This window comes from Pseudophryne corroboree, chromosome 5 (genome assembly GCF_028390025.1).
Source record: "Pseudophryne corroboree isolate aPseCor3 chromosome 5, aPseCor3.hap2, whole genome shotgun sequence".
Classification (NCBI taxonomy): Eukaryota; Metazoa; Chordata; class Amphibia; order Anura; family Myobatrachidae; genus Pseudophryne; species Pseudophryne corroboree.
In genome coordinates, this window is record NC_086448.1 from 357197354 (window position 1) to 357215220 (window position 17867).

Below are 17867 nucleotides of genomic sequence, written 5' to 3' on the forward strand. Positions count from 1 at the left end.
ACTATTCTTTCGTAGTCGGAGAAGTACCTCTTTGACCTGTGTCCTGTGTTCTGCAAGATTCTTGGAAAAAATCAGAATGTCGTCTAAATACACCACTACACTTTGTTATAACATGTCTCGGAAGATTTCGTTCACGAATCCCTGGAAAACAGCAGGAGCATTGCTAAGGCCGAACGGCATTACCAGATATTCGTAATGCCCATCCCTGGTATTGAAGGCGGTCTTCCACTCGTCCCCCTGTCGGATACGTATAAGATTATAGGCTCCTCTCAAGTCGAGCTTCGAAAAAACGTGGGCTCCACGAACCCTATCAAATAGCTCCGTGATTAGCGGCAAGGGGTATTTATTTTTGATGGTGATATCGTTTAGACCACGATAATCGATACATGGTCTTAACCCCCCGTCCTCCTTCTTCACGAAAAAGAAACCTGCTCCAGCCGGAGAGATAGAGGGGCGAATGAATCCTTTAAGAAGATTGGATTTAATATAGTCCGACATAGCTTGGGTCTCAGGTAGAGACAGAGGGTAAGTGCGACCCCGAGGCGGCATCTTCCCTGGGATGAGGTCAATGGGGCAGTCCCAAGGTCTATGGGGTGGTAACTGGTCAGCCGCCTGCTCAGAGAATACATCAGTGAACTCCTGATAGGCCTCCGGAATGAGCTCTTCGTCCGACCTAGAAGATGCACGGAGCGGACAGATGGGAGTAAGCAAATTAGTGTGACAGAATGAACTCCATGACAGAATTTGTGAAGACTTCCAGTCGATGTGGGGATTGAGTTTTGAGCCAAAGCAGCCCGAGGACCAGATCGTGAGGCATCTCCGGAATCACTAGGAACTCCAGATGTTCTTTATGTAGGGCTCCGACCTGCAGCCTAACGGGCTCTGTGCGACATGTAATGAGGCCATTGGATATTCTGGTACCATTGATAGCAGTCAATGAAATAGGACGTTTGATAGACTGCAACTTTAAATCCAGACTTTGGACACAGGAAAAGGAAAATAAATTCCCAGCAGCCCCAGAGTCCAATAGGGCATTAAAAGATTTGGCAACTGACCTTGGAGATCAAAGACACGGAAAGTAAGCAATCCAAAGTCGGAGAAGATTTGGACGTGACTCCCAACTTGACTCCTCCGGAACAAGCTAGGCCTGCCCGTTTCCCGGACGGGATTTACAAAACTTGATGAAATGATCTGCGGCTCCACAGTAAAGACAGAGTTTACCCTCACGACGACTCTGTCGTTCCTCCGGAGACAGTCGGGACCGGTTAATTTGCATGGGTTCGTCCGGACTTGGTACAGCCGCTTGCCTAGGAGGAGGAAGCCGGAACCTGGAACGATCCGATCGACTACGTTCTACTCCACGCTCCTGCATACGGAGATCGACCTTGACGCAGAGGGAGATCAACTCTTCTAACGGATCCGGCAGATCCCTAGTGACCAACTCATCCGTCGGTCGGAGAGACCGTTCCAGAAAGCAGCCCTCATGGCGTCATTATTCCAGCGAAGTTCAGAGGCAATGGTCTGGAAATGAACCACATACTGACCCACGGAGCGGGAGCCCTGACGGACACGGAGCAAGTCTGAAGAAGCAGTGGTCATCCTGCCGGGCTCATCGAAGATTCTTCGAAAGGACGTGATGAAGTCGGTGTAGTTGGAAACCAATGGATCAGATCGTTCCCATAATGGAGACACCCAATCCAACGCTGACCCTTCGAGCAGGGAGATAATATACGCCACCTTAGACCGATTCGTAGGGAAATTATGTGAGAGAAGCTCGAAGTGCACTTCGCACTGGTTTAAAAAACCACGGCAATTCTTTGGATTCCCATTATAGCGGGAAGGAGTAGGAAGCTGAAGGCGTGACCTGGTACCGGCCGAAGGTTGGACATTACTGGAAACGGCAACTGGAGCGGTTACGGGAACTGGAACCGGAATTACTGAAGCTAAGGATGCTTGAATTTGATCCAATCGACCGGACAATTCCTGGAGATACTGCATCACCTGGTCCTGTGTAGCCTCCTGACTCTGAACTCGGGAAGCCAAATTTTGGATGGCGCTCGACTCTGTGTTCCGATCCCCCGGGTCCATGTGGCCTGAGTATACTATCACTGACCTGGGTTGAGAGTGTTGTGAACTCGGGGGTTCTTCCGGTGACGGGTAAGAGGAACCACAGCTGGGCCGAAGTAGAGATGGCCGAATGTAGGTTTTCTTCATGCAGGATTTAGCGGCAGGCAAGGTTCATGACGGATACTGGAAGGACTTGAGAACGGTGCTGGTGAATACTGTGAGTGATGCTGAAGAATCACTGTGAGCGATGCTGAGGAGCACTGAGGTTGAGGCTGACAAGCACCGAGACAGAGATTTAAGGACGATGCTGAAAGCACAGTGATTTAGAGGATTTGTGAACGATGTTGAAGAACACTGTGACTATTGATTGTGAGTGTTGCTGAAGCACACGGTGACGAAGGATTGTGAGCGTTGCTGTAGCACACGGTGACCGATGATTGTGAGCGTTGCTGTAGCACACGGTGACCGATGATTGTGAGTGTTGCTGTAGCACACGATGACCGATGATTGTGAGCGTTGCTGAATGCTGGAGCACTGGATGCTGGAAGCACAGAGGTTGGTGTAGCAGAAGAGCACGCTGAATGCTGGAAGCACAGGAGCTTGTTTGGCAGGAGCAGGAGACACTGAGAACGCTGGAGCACTGGAGTTCTCTTACACAAGAAAGAGATGATACTGAGACGCCGGAGCTCTGCCCGGCGTCTGAATTTGAACTTCCCGCCTCTGTCTGATTGGCGGGGAGCGCCGATGACGTCACCCGCCCACTCATCCTCCGTGGACGCCGGGCGCACCCGCGGCGTCCACACTCCGGATGACCGCCGGGACCAGCGCCAGCGGGACACCGGAACCCGGAGACCACCAGCGGGGACGGCCGCCAGGAGACCCAGAGCGCCCGGAGGGGTAAGCGCGGCGGCGGTGTGACACTGTGGTGACTACAGTCCTTCAACCTACTGGAAGGTCGAAGTTTTGGGATTCAGGATTGTATCCTCTTCATGAAGGATGCGAGTCTGAGGGGATGGGGAGCTGTCACCCAGAGGGCTCAGTTCCAGGGCAGGTGGTCAGCCCACGAAGCCCTCCTTCCGATCAACATTCTGGAACTTCGGGCGATCTGCAATGCTCTACTTCAGGCCTCTCCTCTACTCAAGGGTCACGCGATCCACGTTCAGTCGGACAACGCCACGGCGGTGCCGTACATAAATCGACAAGGAGGGACAAAAAGCAGGGCCTGCATGAGAGAAGTATCAAAGATACTCCTCTGGGCAGAAAGAAATGCAAGAGCAATGTCCGCAATCTTCATTCCGGGTGTAGACAACTGGGAAGCGGACTTCCTCAGTCGCCACGATCTCCACCCGGGAGAGTGGGGGCCACACTGTTTCAGCAGATCATCGACCGGTGACGCTGCCCACAAATAGACATGATGGCTTCTCGACTCAGCAAGAAGCTTTGTTGGTATTGCTCACGAACCAGGGACCCTCAGGCGAGGGCAGTAGATGCACTGACGTCACCTTGGCCTTATCGGCTGGTCTACCTGTTCCCACCAATTCCATTGCTCCTAAAATTGCTTAAGCGGATCAGGAATCCAGGAGTCCAGGCAGTTCGGATTGCCCTGGATTGGCCTCGGAGGGCATTGTACGTGGATCTTCTGGACATGTCCGTCGAAGACCCTTGGCCTCTGCAACTGAGAAGAGATCTTCAACAAGGACCGTTCATCTACCCGGACTTACGGTGACTTCGTTTGACAGCATGGAGGTTGAGCAGAACATCCTAGCTCACAAGGACCTATCCAAAAAGGTTATTGCTTCCATGGTTCAGGCCAGGAAACCTGTGAATTCAAAACACTATCATCATATCTGGAGAAGATATGTTTCTTGGTGCGAGGAATGCACATATCCACCTGCAGAGTTCCACTTGGGACGTTTATTCAGTTTCCTGCAGGCAGGTGTGGATAAGGGCTTACGTCTGGGTTCCATTAATGTCCAGATTTCAGCTCTCTCATATTTCTCTAACGTCCTAGTGGATGCTGGGGACTCCGTAAGGACCATGGGGAATAGACGGGCTCCGCAGGAGACAGGGCACTTTAAGAAAGAATTAGGACTACTGGTGTGCACTGGCTCCTCCCTCTATGCCCCTCCTCCAGACCTCAGTTAGAATCTGTGCCCGGCCGAGCTGGGTGCACTTTAGTGAGCTCTCCTGAGCTTGCTAATAAGAAAGTATTTTGTTAGGTTTTTTTATTTTCAGAGAGATCTGCTGCCAACAGGCTCTCTGCTACGTGGGACTGAGGGGAGAGAAGCAGACCTACTAACTGCGGATAGGTCATGCTTCTTAGGCTACTGGACACCATTAGCTCCAGAGGGATCGAACACAGGAACGCACCCTTGGTCGTCCGATCCCGGAGCCGCGCCGCCGTCCCCCTCGCAGAGCCAGAAGCCGGCGTGTGAAGCAAGAAGACGTCAAAAGCGGCGGCAGAAGACTCCAGTCTTCATATGAGGTAGCGCACAGCACTGCAGCTGTGCGCCATTGTTCCCACATCAAACCCACACACTCCGGTCACTGTAGGGTGCAGGGCGCAGGGGGGGGCGCCCTGGGCATCAATTAAGTACCTCTTGGCATAAAAGGGCATATATACAGTTGGGCACTGTATATATGCATGAGCCCCCGCCATTATTTTACACAAAATCGCGGGACAGAAGTCCGCCGCTGAGGGGGCGGGGCTTCTTCCTCAGCACTCACCAGCGCCATTTTCTCTCCACCGCTCCACTGAGAGGAAGCTCCCCAGGCTTTCCCCTGCAGATTCACGGTAGAAAGAGGGTAAAAAGAGAGGGGGGGCACATAAATTTAGCGCAATATCAGTATATACAGCAGCTACTGGGTAAACACTAAGTTACTGTGTAATTCCTGGGTCATATAGCGCTGGGGTGTGTGCTGGCATACTCTCTCTCTGTCTCTCCAAAAGGCCTTGTGGGGGTTTCTGTCCTCAAATAGAGCATCCCCTGTGTGTGTGGTGTGTTGGTACGCTTGTGTCGACATGTTTGACGAGGAAGGCTATGTGGAAGCAGAGCAGGTGCAGATGAATGTGGTGTCTCCGTCGACGGCGCCGACACCTGATTGGATGGATATGTGGAAGGTGTTAAATGATAATGTAAATTCCTTGCATAAAAGGTTGGATAAAGCTGATGCCTTGGGATAGTCATGGTCCCAACCCATGCCTGATCCTACAGCGCAGAGGCCGTCAGGGTCTCAGAAGCGCCCACTATCCCAAATTGTTGACACGGATATCGACACGGATTCTGACTCCAGTGTCGATGGCGATGATGCAAAGTTGCAGCCTAAAATGGCTAAAGCCATCCGCTACATGATTATAGCAATGAAGCACATCTCAGTGGAAAACCCTGTCCCTGCCAAGAGGGTTTATATGTTTGGGGAGAAAAGGCAAGAAGTGACTTTTCCCCCTTCACATGAGTTAAATGAGTTATGTGAAAAAGCTTGGGATTCTCCTGATAGGAAAATGCAGATTTCCAAACGGTTACTTATGGCGTATCCTTTACAGCCAACGGACAGGTTACGCTGGGAATCCTCCCCTAGGGTAGACAAAGCCTTGACACGCTTATCTAAGAAGGTAGCCCTGCCGTCACAGGATACGGCCGCCCTAAAAGATCCTGCGGATAGAAAGCAGGAAGGTATCCTGAAGTCCGTTTATACACATTCAGGTACCCTACTAAGGCCGGCAATTGCGTCGGCCTGGATGTGTAGTGCTGTAGCAGCATGGACAGATACTCTGTCTGAGGAGCTTGGTACCTTGGACAAGGATACTATATTGCTGACCCTGGGGCATATAAAAGACACTGTCCTATACATGAGGGATGCCCAGAGAGACATTTGCCTACTGGGCTCTAGAATAAATGCAATGTCAATTTCTGCCAGAAGGGTCCTGTGGACTCGGCAATGGACAGGTGATGCCGACTCAAAAAAGCACATGGAGGTTTTACCTTATAAGGGTGAGGAATTGTTTGGGGACGGTCTCTCGGACCTAGTTTCCACAGCTACGGCTGGGAAGTCAAATTTTTTGCCATATATTCCCTCACAACCTAAGAAAGCACGAAAGTCAGAGGTGCGTCCTTTCTTGCCAGAGGCAGGGGTAGAGGAAAGAAGCTGCACAATACAGCTAGTTCCCAGGAACAGAAGTACTCCCCGGCTTCCACTAAATCCACCGCCTGACGCTGGGGCTCCACAGGTGGAGCCAGGAGCGGTGGGGGCGCGTCTCAGAAATTTCAGCCACCAGTGGGTTCGCTCACGGGTGGATCCCTGGGCTATACAGATTGTCTCAGGGATACAAGCTGGAATTCGAAGTGATGCCCCCTTACCGTTACCTCAAATCGGCCCTGCCAGTTTCCCCCATAGAAAGGGAAGTAGTGTTAGCGGCAATTCACAAATTATATCTCCAGCAGGTGGTGGTAAAGGTTCCCCTCCCTCAACAGGGAAGGGGTTACTATTCCACAATGTTTGTGATTCCGAAACCGGTCAGACCCATATTGAATTTAAAATCCCTGAACATTTACCTGAAAAGGTTCAAGTTCAAGATGGAATCGCTCAGGGCGGTCATTGCAAGCCTGGAAGAGGGGGATTTTATGGTGTCTCTGGACATAAAGGATGCTTACCTGCATGTCCCCATTTATCCACCTCATCAGGAGTACCTCAGATTTGTGGTACAGGACTGTCATTACCAATTCCAGATGTTGCCGTTTGGTCTGTCCACGGCACCGAGAATATTTACCAAGGTAATGGCAGAAATGATGGTCCTTTTGCGAAAGCAAGGAGTTACAATTATCCCATACTTGGACGATCTCCTCATAAAGGCGAGGTCCAGAGAGCAGTTGCTGATCAGCGTAGCACACTCTCGGGAGGTGTTACAACAGCACGGCTGGATTCTGAATATTCCAAAGTCGCAAAATCCTTTCCTTGTACTGTCAGCTCTTCCGGGCACAGTTTCCTTAACTGAGGTCTGGAGGAGGGGCATAGAGGGAGGAGCCAGTGCACACCAGTAGTCCTAATTCTTTCTTAAAGTGCCCTGTCTCCTGCGGAGCCCGTCTATTCCCCATGGTCCTTACTGAGTCCCCAGCATCCACTACGGACTACGAGAAATAGATTTACCGGTAAGTAAAATCTTATTTTCTTCCAGAAGAAATTGGCAGTGTTGCCAGAAGTTCAGACCTTCTTGCGAGGGGTACTTCACATAAAACCTCCTTTTGTGCTGCCCACGGCGGTGCTGCAGACGTCTCCGCACAATTCCCCCCCATACTGGAAGCTTTGAGACGTCCCCATCATACTAATTCTCCAATATCCCTTATGGATGCTAGAGAAAATAGGATTTTAATTACCTACCGGTAAATCCTTTTCTCGTAGTCCATAAGGGATATTGGGTGCCCGCCTCAGTGCGTTGACTTTTCTGCAGGTTGTGTCTTTATATGGTTACCTGTTCAGCTGTTGCTGGTTTGTTACCAGCCTTTGCTGGCCGTTTTATGTTCTTGGTGTGCTGGTGTGTGAATCTCACCACTTGTTATGTTCCTTTTCTCAAGTATGTACTTTCTCCTTCGGGCACTATTTTACCTATAACTGCCTGTGGGAGGGGGCATAGAGGGGAGGAGCCAGCACACCCAGTTGAAGAAATTTAAAGTGCACCGGCTCCTTTGGACCCCGTCTATACCCCATTGTACTAATTTCCCAATATCCCTTATGGACTGCGAGAAAAGGATTTACCGGTAGGTAATTAAAATCCTATTTTAATATTAACCCTTCCTTTCTTGACATAAATGTAACCTTAAATGCATTCAGATCTTTTATAAATCTGTTTTATTGAGATTTTACAGATTAACAAAGCAATAAGATATCAGGTGTAAGAGGTACAATAGGCATGAAATGCAGGTGACATGCAAACGAAATGAGTAGCACAAACAGTAATGACAAGCAATAAAGTTGCATACAGTGTAGTGGCGACTATAACAGGCCTCAGGTAAAAAAATAAATAAAAAAAAACACATACAACCAATCATATTTTAAGACTCCGAGGGTGAGGCCTGCCATATTCGCCTTTGACAAATCAGTTAGTACAATTGTGTTTGATAATATGCCTGATATATCAATTAAGCTAAACGAAACGAAACCTGGGGGGGAGGGGGGCGTTCACACATAAGGGGTAAGAAGGGGGGGGGGGGGGTATTGCTAGTGTAGATGTTCAGCTATGACGATGGAGACTGTAGTGAGAGCTGCCGGAGCAGGTACCATTCAGCCGACTCAAAAACCGTAGATATGTGAGCTTGCATGGAAAGAGGGAGCGAGTCGATATATTTTTCCCATCTAGCATAGAATTTAACAACATCAGTTTCAATGTTCACCAGTGCAGATCTGCGGTCAAAATATAATATTTGTAACATTTTCCTGTGTACTTCTGATAATGAAGGTTTAGACCTGGAGACCCAGTGAGTGAGAATGTTCTTTTTAGACACTGTGACCAGTATGGTCAGCAACGGTATATGCCTTTTTTATGGAGTACCCAAGTCCCACTGAGAGAAATTGGCACATAAACAAGCTAGAGGATCAGGTGTGACTCGGGTGTGGAGCAGATTATTGATACAGGAGAGTACCTTACCCCAGAATTTCCTAATGTGACCACATTCCCAGAAATTGTGATAGAAAGTTGCTGAGTGATAGCCGCATTTAGGGCATCCCCCTGATATCAGGGGGTTGTATCGGGCATGGTGAATTTGAGGGACATAGGCTCTTTGTAAGGTTCGGAGATGGACTTCCTGTAAGTAAGCAGAAGACAGAGTTTTCATAGTGGAGCAATAAAAAGTGCTTAGAGCTGTAGAGTCAGTAAGGGAGGGAATATCTTTCTGCCATTGTAATAGTAACATGGACCATCTGGGGGACGAGGTTATGTCAGTGAGGAGGTTGTACAGCATCCTAGTGCGGAAAGGAACACGTTCACACAAGGATATCACTGATTGTATTGGATCTGGGGGGCCAGAGGGGAGTGAGGAGTGACCCATGGGATGGAGAATGGAAGTGAGATAGTGTCGAACCTGTAAGTACATATAAAAACGTGATTGTGGGATGTCTTATTTATCTTGGAGGTGAGAGAATAAAACAAAACATGACAGCCCCTTTGCCCTCCAGATTTTAAAGGTAGAGTTTGTGAGAGATGGAGGGAACACAGGATTACCCCAGAGAGGAACTTGCCGTGTGAACATGTGATTCCTGTGAAACAATTTGTTTATTTTAATCCATGCATAGTAGATATCATGGAATAGTGGGGAGTCAAGAATGCGAGGAGGGATAGATTTCGGGGTAGAATGAAGGAGTGCACTGGGAGAATAGGGAGAAAACATGGCCTCTTCTAGAACGGGGTCCGTGAAAGCATGACCATCCGTCAGCCAGTCGGCAGCCCAACGAAAAAGGGCAGACAAGGAGTATGAGAGGAAGTCAGGCAGGCCGTCTCCCCCCGCAGCACGGGGAGCAGTCAGTTTTTTGAAGGCTATGAGGGGTCTTTTGCCTTTCCAGAGGAATTTGGTAAGGATCTTGCGAATGTAGGCCAGGTCTTTCGTGGAAAGGCGGAGGGGTAACATCTGCATTAGATAATATAGACGTGGGAAAAACACACTTTGAAGAACCGCCACCCGGCCCAAGAGTGAGAGGGGCAAAAGTTTCCAAGAGTCAAGGGTAGTGGTAAGTTTATGTAACATGGGTGTGAAGTTGGCCTCATATAGGGTGGATAAGTCTGATGGGATTTGTATTCCTAAATAAGTGATCTTATCTAGAACAGTTTTAAACGTCAGCATCAGGGTAGAGGCAGGTCGGGCAATGGATGTGTGAGGGGTCCCCAGAGATAGCAAATCAGATTTGGAAACATTGATACGATAGCCCGAGATCTTCCCAAAAGACGATATGAGGTGGAGAATCTCCGGGATGGAGACGTCAGGATCAGAAATAAAAAGAAGCATATCGTCTGCGAATAATGCCACTTTGAGCTCCACGTCACCAACCCAAATCCCCTGGAAATTCCTAGATGCTCGTAAAGCTATCGCCAGAGGTTCCAAAGCTATATCAAACAATAAGGGGGACAGTGGGCATCCCTGCCGTGTACCTCTACCAATTGGGAAGGGAGCAGACAAAACCCCATTACAGGATACCTGGGTTTGGGGATGTGTATATAGAAGTTTAATCCAGTCTATAAAAGCCGGCGAGAAGCCAAAACGTGCTAGGGAATTATATAAATGGGGCCATTCAACCAGATCAAACGCCTTCTCCGCGTCAAGGGAAAGGATATAAGCGGGGTCAGAGGAGGCGAAGGATGTCTGAACTGCTGACAACACACGTCTGACATTGACCTCCGAATGCCTGCCCCATATAAAGCCCGTTTGATCTGGGTGAATGATGTGGGGAAGGAGCAATTTTAAACGATCAGCCAGAATCTTGGTCAATAACTTATAATCAAGATTTAGTAGGGAGATGGGACGATAGGATCCCGGGAGGGTGAGGTCCCTGCCCGGTTTCGGTAGAACTTTAAGGATGGCCGAGTTGAAATGTAGGGGGAGAGTTTGTGATGTAAGCATGGAATTTAACGCATGCATCAATGGGGTCTCAAATTTTGGCAAAAGCAGCTTGTAGAAATCGGCAGAGAGACCATCAGGTCCCGGGGCTTTGTCGCGTTTGAAATTACCAATAGTCTGGCGGATCTCTTCCAGTGTAATCGGGGATGTTAGTGATTGGCTAAGCTCCGGAGATAATTTAGGTGTCGGCAAGGAGTCCCAAGTATCAGGAGAAGCAGGATCTCCAAGGGAGTCCGGGGGGGGGGGGGGGGGGGGGGGGGGAACCGTAGGAGAATAGAGACCTGTGTAAAAGGAGCGCATGACTGCTGAGATCTCGGCATTGGTGGCAGTCAATCTGCCCGAATCTGTCATCAGTGGTCGTGTAGTCAGGGGGAGGGTGAGAGCCACGCAAGAGGTTAGAAAGCAACTTACCCGTTTTGTTTCTAAATTTGTGGAACCGGTAACTAACATTAAACATATATTTATCCCCAAGCGTTAACAAGAATTCATCAAAGTGTGTTTTTGCCAAGAGATAATTATGTTAATTTGGCGTGGACTTGAACTGCTGAAAGGCTGAGGTCAGGGCTGTCTGGAACTCCAAGTAGTGCTCAGTGTGTTTTCTGCGAGAACTGGCCACGTAAGATATTATCTCCCCCCTCAGTACAGATTTGGCAGATAACCAAAAGAGCATGGGATCAGAGTCTGCATATAATGCATTATCTGAGGCATATGTTTCCCAGGCAGCTTCAAGTCTATTTCGAAATTTCAAAGACTTGGATAAGTAGGAGGGGAATTTCCACAGTCTGGGGGAATCCTGCTGTTCCGAGATTTGGATAGAGGCCATCACGAGGGCGTGATCGGAGAGGGATATTGGAGCTATGAAAGCATCCACTACGCTAGGAAAGAGGGCGTGAGATGTGAATATGTAATCAATTCGGGATAGGGTGTGGTGAGCTGAGGATAAGCAGGTATCAGTGGGATGGAGAGCCCTCCAAACATCCACCAAGGAGAGTCTATCTGTGAGTAAAGGCATTCACAGTTTTGGGAGGGTTAGGCCTTTAGGAGGAGTGGAAGATCTATCCAGCAAAAGGGACGTTGCCATATTAAAGTCTCCGCACATTATGATAGAGGAGGAAAGATGTGGGGTCAGCAAGGCAATGAGTGATTGGAGAAAACTCTTGGTATAGGTAGATGGTGCGTACACATTACAAAGTGTAAGGGGTTGTCCGTAAATCTTGAGGGTCAGTAGCACCGTCCTACCCGATGCATCAGAACGAGTTGTTAACTCTTCATAGGGAATATGCTTTTTGATTGGGATGATAACACCTCTAGCTTTTGAGTTATAAGAACTAGAACCTAGAACAGACCAGCCTAAGGTGTTTAATTTTACTACTTCAGCGGGGACTAGATGGGACTCTTGCAGGAAGGCTATGTCAACGTTTTGTTTATTGAGATAAATAATGATTTTCCTGCGTTTCGCTGGTGAGTTGAACCCGCCTACATTCCACGAGCCAAGCGTCAAAGTAGGCATGGCACGGGGAAGGGGGTCAATGTGCTATGACAGCTTTCAACATCGAAATAATACAATAGATCATAGGCTAATGCTGCAGGGAATGGGGGAGAGATGTAAGGAAAGAGGGGGCGGGAAGGACGGGGGAACACAGACGAAAAACACAACATGACAGTCCTAAATAGCGAGACCAAAGCATCAGTGGTGTGGGCAGTGAGGAATCTACACGCCAGGAGGACTCAGGACTTCCCGTAAAACAGATTAGCATAAAAAGAGATTTAAACCACAGTAACATAACAGCCAGTAGTGGAGTGAGGGAGGAGTTCCGCCCGCCCAACCACATCCACTGGGAGTAATGAGAAAGTGGTTTTGCCCTGCACATATATAAAACATAAAACCTGCATGATAAGCAGGGGGTGATGGTGGTGGCCCTGTCTTATGCAGAAGCAGCGAAGAAGAAATAATTAACCTAATGCTCCGCAATAATAAGAGAACCAGCGTCCCTAGTAGTCTGGGTAGTGCCCGCATCGTAATGTGCTGGGTTCACCAGTAGCAGGGACTAGGGAGCTACATACAATAACTAAACACGTTAATAACGATGAGGAATAATAACATGAAACATGAGGTATGAAGATGCAGCATGAACTTGCAGAGGAGGATTACCGTATCATAACAGAGCATAGCAAGACATAACGAAGGCTCATGGGACAATATAACATTGAGAAACAATATCGCATAGTTGTGTTAGGAAAAACCTTCAGGTGGATGAGGTAGCTAGTGAATCGCTGATGTCTGTATCCGGGGGTCGAGGGAGTTCTTTTAGAAAAGCATGGGCATCTGCTGGGGAGAGGAAGTCTTTATAGGAGGAGCCATCATAGATACGTAAACGAGCTGCATAGAGCAAGCCAAACTTGCGGCCCTCTGCAACGAGTTCGGGGCAAATTGATGAGAATGCTTTCTGGGCCCTCGTCAATTCCACGGAGTAGTCCTGGAAAATAAAAAGCTTGTGACCCTCCCATTGCAGGTTCTTGATGCAGACCAAAAAGCAGTCTTATGTAGAAAGTTTAGGCAGCAGAACGTGACCCTCGGACGGGGCTTATTCGGGGTGGGGGCAGGGCCCACACGGTGTACCCTCTCAATCACCAGGTCTCGACAGTCGTGCTCAATTCCTAGAAGGGTGGGAAGCGTGGTATGGACAAAATGGGCAAGGGCTGGTCCTTTTACTGATTCAGGTAGGCCCACAAGCCTGATATTATTTATCCTCGATATGTTTTCGATATCATCGAGTTTGTTCCATATGTGATAATTGTCTGAAGTCAGCGATTTCACAGCCTGCTGCAATTCATCCATATTATGCATGGCAGCTCCCAATTGTTTTTCAGTGCGGGACACACGATTCTGCAACTGCTGCAGTGAGAAGGGGGGTCATGGTGGACCGGATGGCGTCCACCACGTCAGCATATGAGACCGGAGCATCGGCGGCACGCTTAGACAGAGGCACCGTTACTGCAGCAACCTTCTTTGGGGCTGGGGAAACCGGGTCAGGGCCAACCTCAGGGGCCATAGTCCCCGCCGCGCTGTATTTTTCTTGGCGCTGAGGCTGTGCGCCAGCCGCGGCTGCGGGTGTCACAAAGCGGCCCATAAGGGTCGCGGGTGCGGGGGGGGGGGGGGGGGGGGGTGCAGTGCAGGGCAAATGGAGGCCGGCCTTTAGAAGGTAAATGTAGACTGGTTGTGGCGGAGCTCCGAGATCTGCTGCCTCACGCCATCAACCCGGAACCGGAAACAATTGCATTCAGATCTTTATCAAAGTCCTAAAGAGATAACATTAAATCAAATAAAACACTGATACAGTTTTATTTATTCATTAAAATAATCCAACTTTAATTATCTCTGGTAGAATAAATATGTGAACCTCCCGGATTATAATTTGCAATAAGGGGATATACTTTGAGATGGCGTGTCCTCCAAACTTGGAAGGAGTCTTTTCATCCAAAAATGAAAAAATCAAGTTCTAGCACTTGGTCACAAAGCATATGCAGTAAGCTAAAACTGATTTGCAGAATTCTACTGTTTACTGTATGTTGGCATCTGGGTACCTAAATATTTTTATCTTCTTTTGCAGATATTGTACATAAAAGGATGGTCCACTTTATTTTACTACATGAAGATGCCTCATTGCAGTATTTCATCCCTGCCATTTCTTAGTTGATTAACGCCCGGAAAATATAAATCAATTTAGTAAAATGGCGGTTTGTAGGCAGTTTCATAATTTCAAAGATAGCACTGACAATATATAGATATTTTTTGTCTGTTTCCCCACTTCCCCCCTATACATGTACAGATATTTACAATGTGCTCTATAATTATAATAATTCTTAGTTTTTTGTTATATTTTTTTTGAGGGGAGGGGGGAGGAGATGGGATGTTATAAAACAGTCTTATTTCTTTCTTCTTTTTTTTTTAACCGTTTTAAACATTTATATTTTGAAAATACAACCTACAGTATTACAGAGGTGAAATGGATCAAAATAAAATGGTTTTTGAAAAACGTGTTTGTATAGTCTTTATTTTATAGTATTTTGATTTCAATTATTTTTTATTAGTTTTATATGATCTGACATTTTGTAGTTAGATATTTCAATTTTGAAAATAAAAAGCTGCAGAGAAGAATGTTTATATGATTTTTCTATATAAATACTAGCCCTTGTTACAAAATATTGTCAGGGTTTTTTCAAGAACATCTATTTAAAAACACATGTAGCATACTCATGTAGCATTATCACAACACCTTGTCACCAAATTTGTCCCTGTAGCAATTGACAACACCCCCCTTGTCAATTATTTCCTTCTTATTCCTTAGGTAGGCCCCTAGCTCCAATTGACTACATTTGAAATGCCGCCGGCGCTGTCTGTCTATGGCTGCTCGCCTAATAGTAAGTGCACACAGCACCCATCATCATAGCTCTCTACTCCTGCTCTCCTTCACTGTTCCCTACACCATTCCTCCCTGCTCCCTCCCTCCTCCCAGGATTGCAGCATGGATTAGTGTAGGGGTCATAGCAGGGGGGAGCGATTATTAGTGTACTAAATCCCCAATCTGGGTACTTAGTCTGCGACCCGGCTAAGCTTGGCATTAGCGATAAGGGCACGGTGTGCTGGCTCCATAATACCTCTGTCTCCCCCTGGAAGGGCTCTTTGTGGGTTAATTGTGCTTTTAACCTTTTCCTGTGTGTGTGTGTGTGTGTGTGTGTGTGTGTGTGTGTGTTTGTGTGTGTGCTGTCACATTTACAATATGTCAGGCAAAGAGTGTGTTTCATGTACGGCAGTGTGTTCCTCTTCCCCAGGGGGCTCACTACTGTGTACTCAATGTAGTGCACCTTCCCAGGCTAGCGGGGCTGAACCAGCATGGCTGGGTTCAATTAAAGGAATGATCTCCCATATTTCTACTAAATTGTCCCGCAATGATAAAGAGACGCAATACCTAAGACAAAGTCCCCAAAACAGCGTCTCCGACCCCTACCATTTGTCTGCAAAAACGTACTCTGTCCCATATCCTGCAGTCTGACTCTGATGATCAAGGGTCAGACATGGAGGAGGCGGAGGTGGACTCAGAATGGGGGGAGGGGCAGTGTGCTGCTCTGTCACAGGGAATAGGGGCTCTTATTGAAGCTATCAGACGTTCTGCAAATTCCTGATAATGTGACAGAGTAGTGTGAGGAATCTTATTTTAATGTAAGAAAGAAGTCCTCAGTCACGTTCCCTGTATCAAAGGAACTGAATACCCTGTTTAAAGAACCGTGGGTTAACCCTGATTGGAAATTTCAGATTCCTAAAAGCTTACTCTCGTCCTTTCCTTTTCCTCCTGAGGATAGGAAAAAATTGGAAAATCCACAGATAGTGGATGCATCAGTATCCAGGCTGTCACGGAAGATAGTGTTGCCTGTCCCTAGTGCAGCCTCCCTGAAAGACACGGCTGATCGTTAAATTGAGACCACACTCAAATCCTTGCATACGACTGCTGGGGTGGCCCAGAGACCCACTATAGCATGTGCGTGGATTACTAAAGCCATTGCTAAATGGTCAAGTAACCTAATTGAGGGGTTGGATTCCTTATCTAGGGGGGATATTGTTTTACTCCTGCAACATATACAGGGCTGCGAACTTTATGGTGGAAGCCATAAAAGAAGTAGGTTAGCATAATGCATGCACAACGGCTATGGCAGTGTCAGCATGCAGGGACTTATGGCTACGCCAGTGGACTGCGGACGCGTATTCCGTGAAAGGCGTGGAAGGCCTACCCTTCACAGGAGAGGCCTTGTTTGGAGATATAATAGACAAATGGATCTCCAAAGCTACTTGCGGGTAAGTCCACATATCTTCCTTCTGCAGCTCCCCCAACCAGGAAGGCCTACTCAGGACCTAATTTACAGTCCTTTTGGTCTGCCAAGTTTAAGAGCAAGACCAGAGGTTCTACTACAGCCACCAGAGGTGCTAGAGGTAAATCACGCAAACCAGCAGCTGCTGGTTCTCAGGAACAGAGCTCTAGCTCTGCTTCCTCAAAGCCTTCAGCATGATGGTGGATTTCCTGGAAGACTGGCAGGTGGGAGCCCGACTAAAGTTTCTCTTACGTCTAGAGGATGCTGGGGTCCACATTAGTACCATGGGGTATAGACTGGTCCACCAGTAGCCATTGGCACTTTAAGAGTTTGAGAGTGTGGGCTGGCTCCTCCCTCTATGCCCCTCTTACCAGACTCAGTTTAGAAAATGTGCCCGGAGGAGCCGGTCACAGCTAGGGGAGCTCTCCAGAGCTTTTCTAGTAAAAAGTTATTTTAGAGTTTTTTATTTTACAGGGAAGCTGCTGGCAACAGTCTCCCTGCAGCGTGGGACTAAGGGGGGGAGCAGTGTCCGCCCTGTGGGGTCTGAGCCACTTAACTCTGCTGACAGGACACTGAGCTCCTGAGGGGATAGATCGCTCCCCGCTACAGAGGATCGCTCACCCCAGCAGCATGCCACCACCCCCTTACAGAGCTGAAGATTGTGGCGAGTAAGACACCGACTCCCCTAGCAAGCGGGGGGCCGGTGTGAAGATGGTGGCAGCAGGGTAGGAGCGCAGTATTAACTGCGCTCTGGGATGGCTCAGAGATGCATAGTGCGGCACGTTGAGGGGCGCCCTGGGCCAGCGTTTACAGCCAACACTGGTCACAAAGCCTCTCGGGGTCCCAGGATCTCAGCCAGCATCAATTCTCTGGCCAGTATAATCAGATGAAGAGCAGGAAGACAGCGCCATTTTGATGGCGGAGCTTCTCAGAGCGGACCCAGCAGCGTTCAGCGCCATTTTCCTGCCTGCACAGCGCTGATCAGGAGAAAGATGGTCCCTCCACAGCAACTCCAGCTATCTGTACCAGGGGGTTGTAGAAGGGGGGGAGGCTGCAATACGACTGTGTATCCTATTAAGGTGCACAGTCAGCGCTGACAAGGGGTCTCCCTTTGGGTAAAAGCGCTGTGTGTGGGTTGGCTCCAATTTCTGTCTCTCTTGCCATTCTTGGGGGTGAAACTCTGTCTGCCTCCCGCTGTGTGTGTGTGGAGTGTTTTGTGGTCTCCTTTAGCTATGTCCAGGGACATTGTGTCATATGCTGTGGTGGATATGTCCTCCCAGGATGTTCCCATTCCATGTAATCAGGATAGCACTGGTTTAGCACAGATTCCAGCAA

At 48.3% G+C, this 17867-nt stretch overlaps 1 protein-coding gene across 3 annotated transcripts in view; it reads left to right on the forward strand.

The window, feature by feature from the left end:
• HUS1 (HUS1 checkpoint clamp component) overlaps window positions 1–14704 on the forward strand; it is a 189620-nt gene extending 174916 nt beyond the window's left edge. For all 3 annotated transcript variants that reach the window (XM_063922640.1, XM_063922639.1, XM_063922641.1), the window contains one exon: window positions 14279–14704. In XM_063922640.1, the coding sequence (XP_063778710.1) occupies window positions 14279–14361 (83 nt within the window). In that variant the 3' untranslated portion in view covers window positions 14362–14704. The remainder of the gene's footprint in view (window positions 1–14278) is intronic.
• The last annotated feature ends 3163 nt before the right edge of the window (window positions 14705–17867 follow it).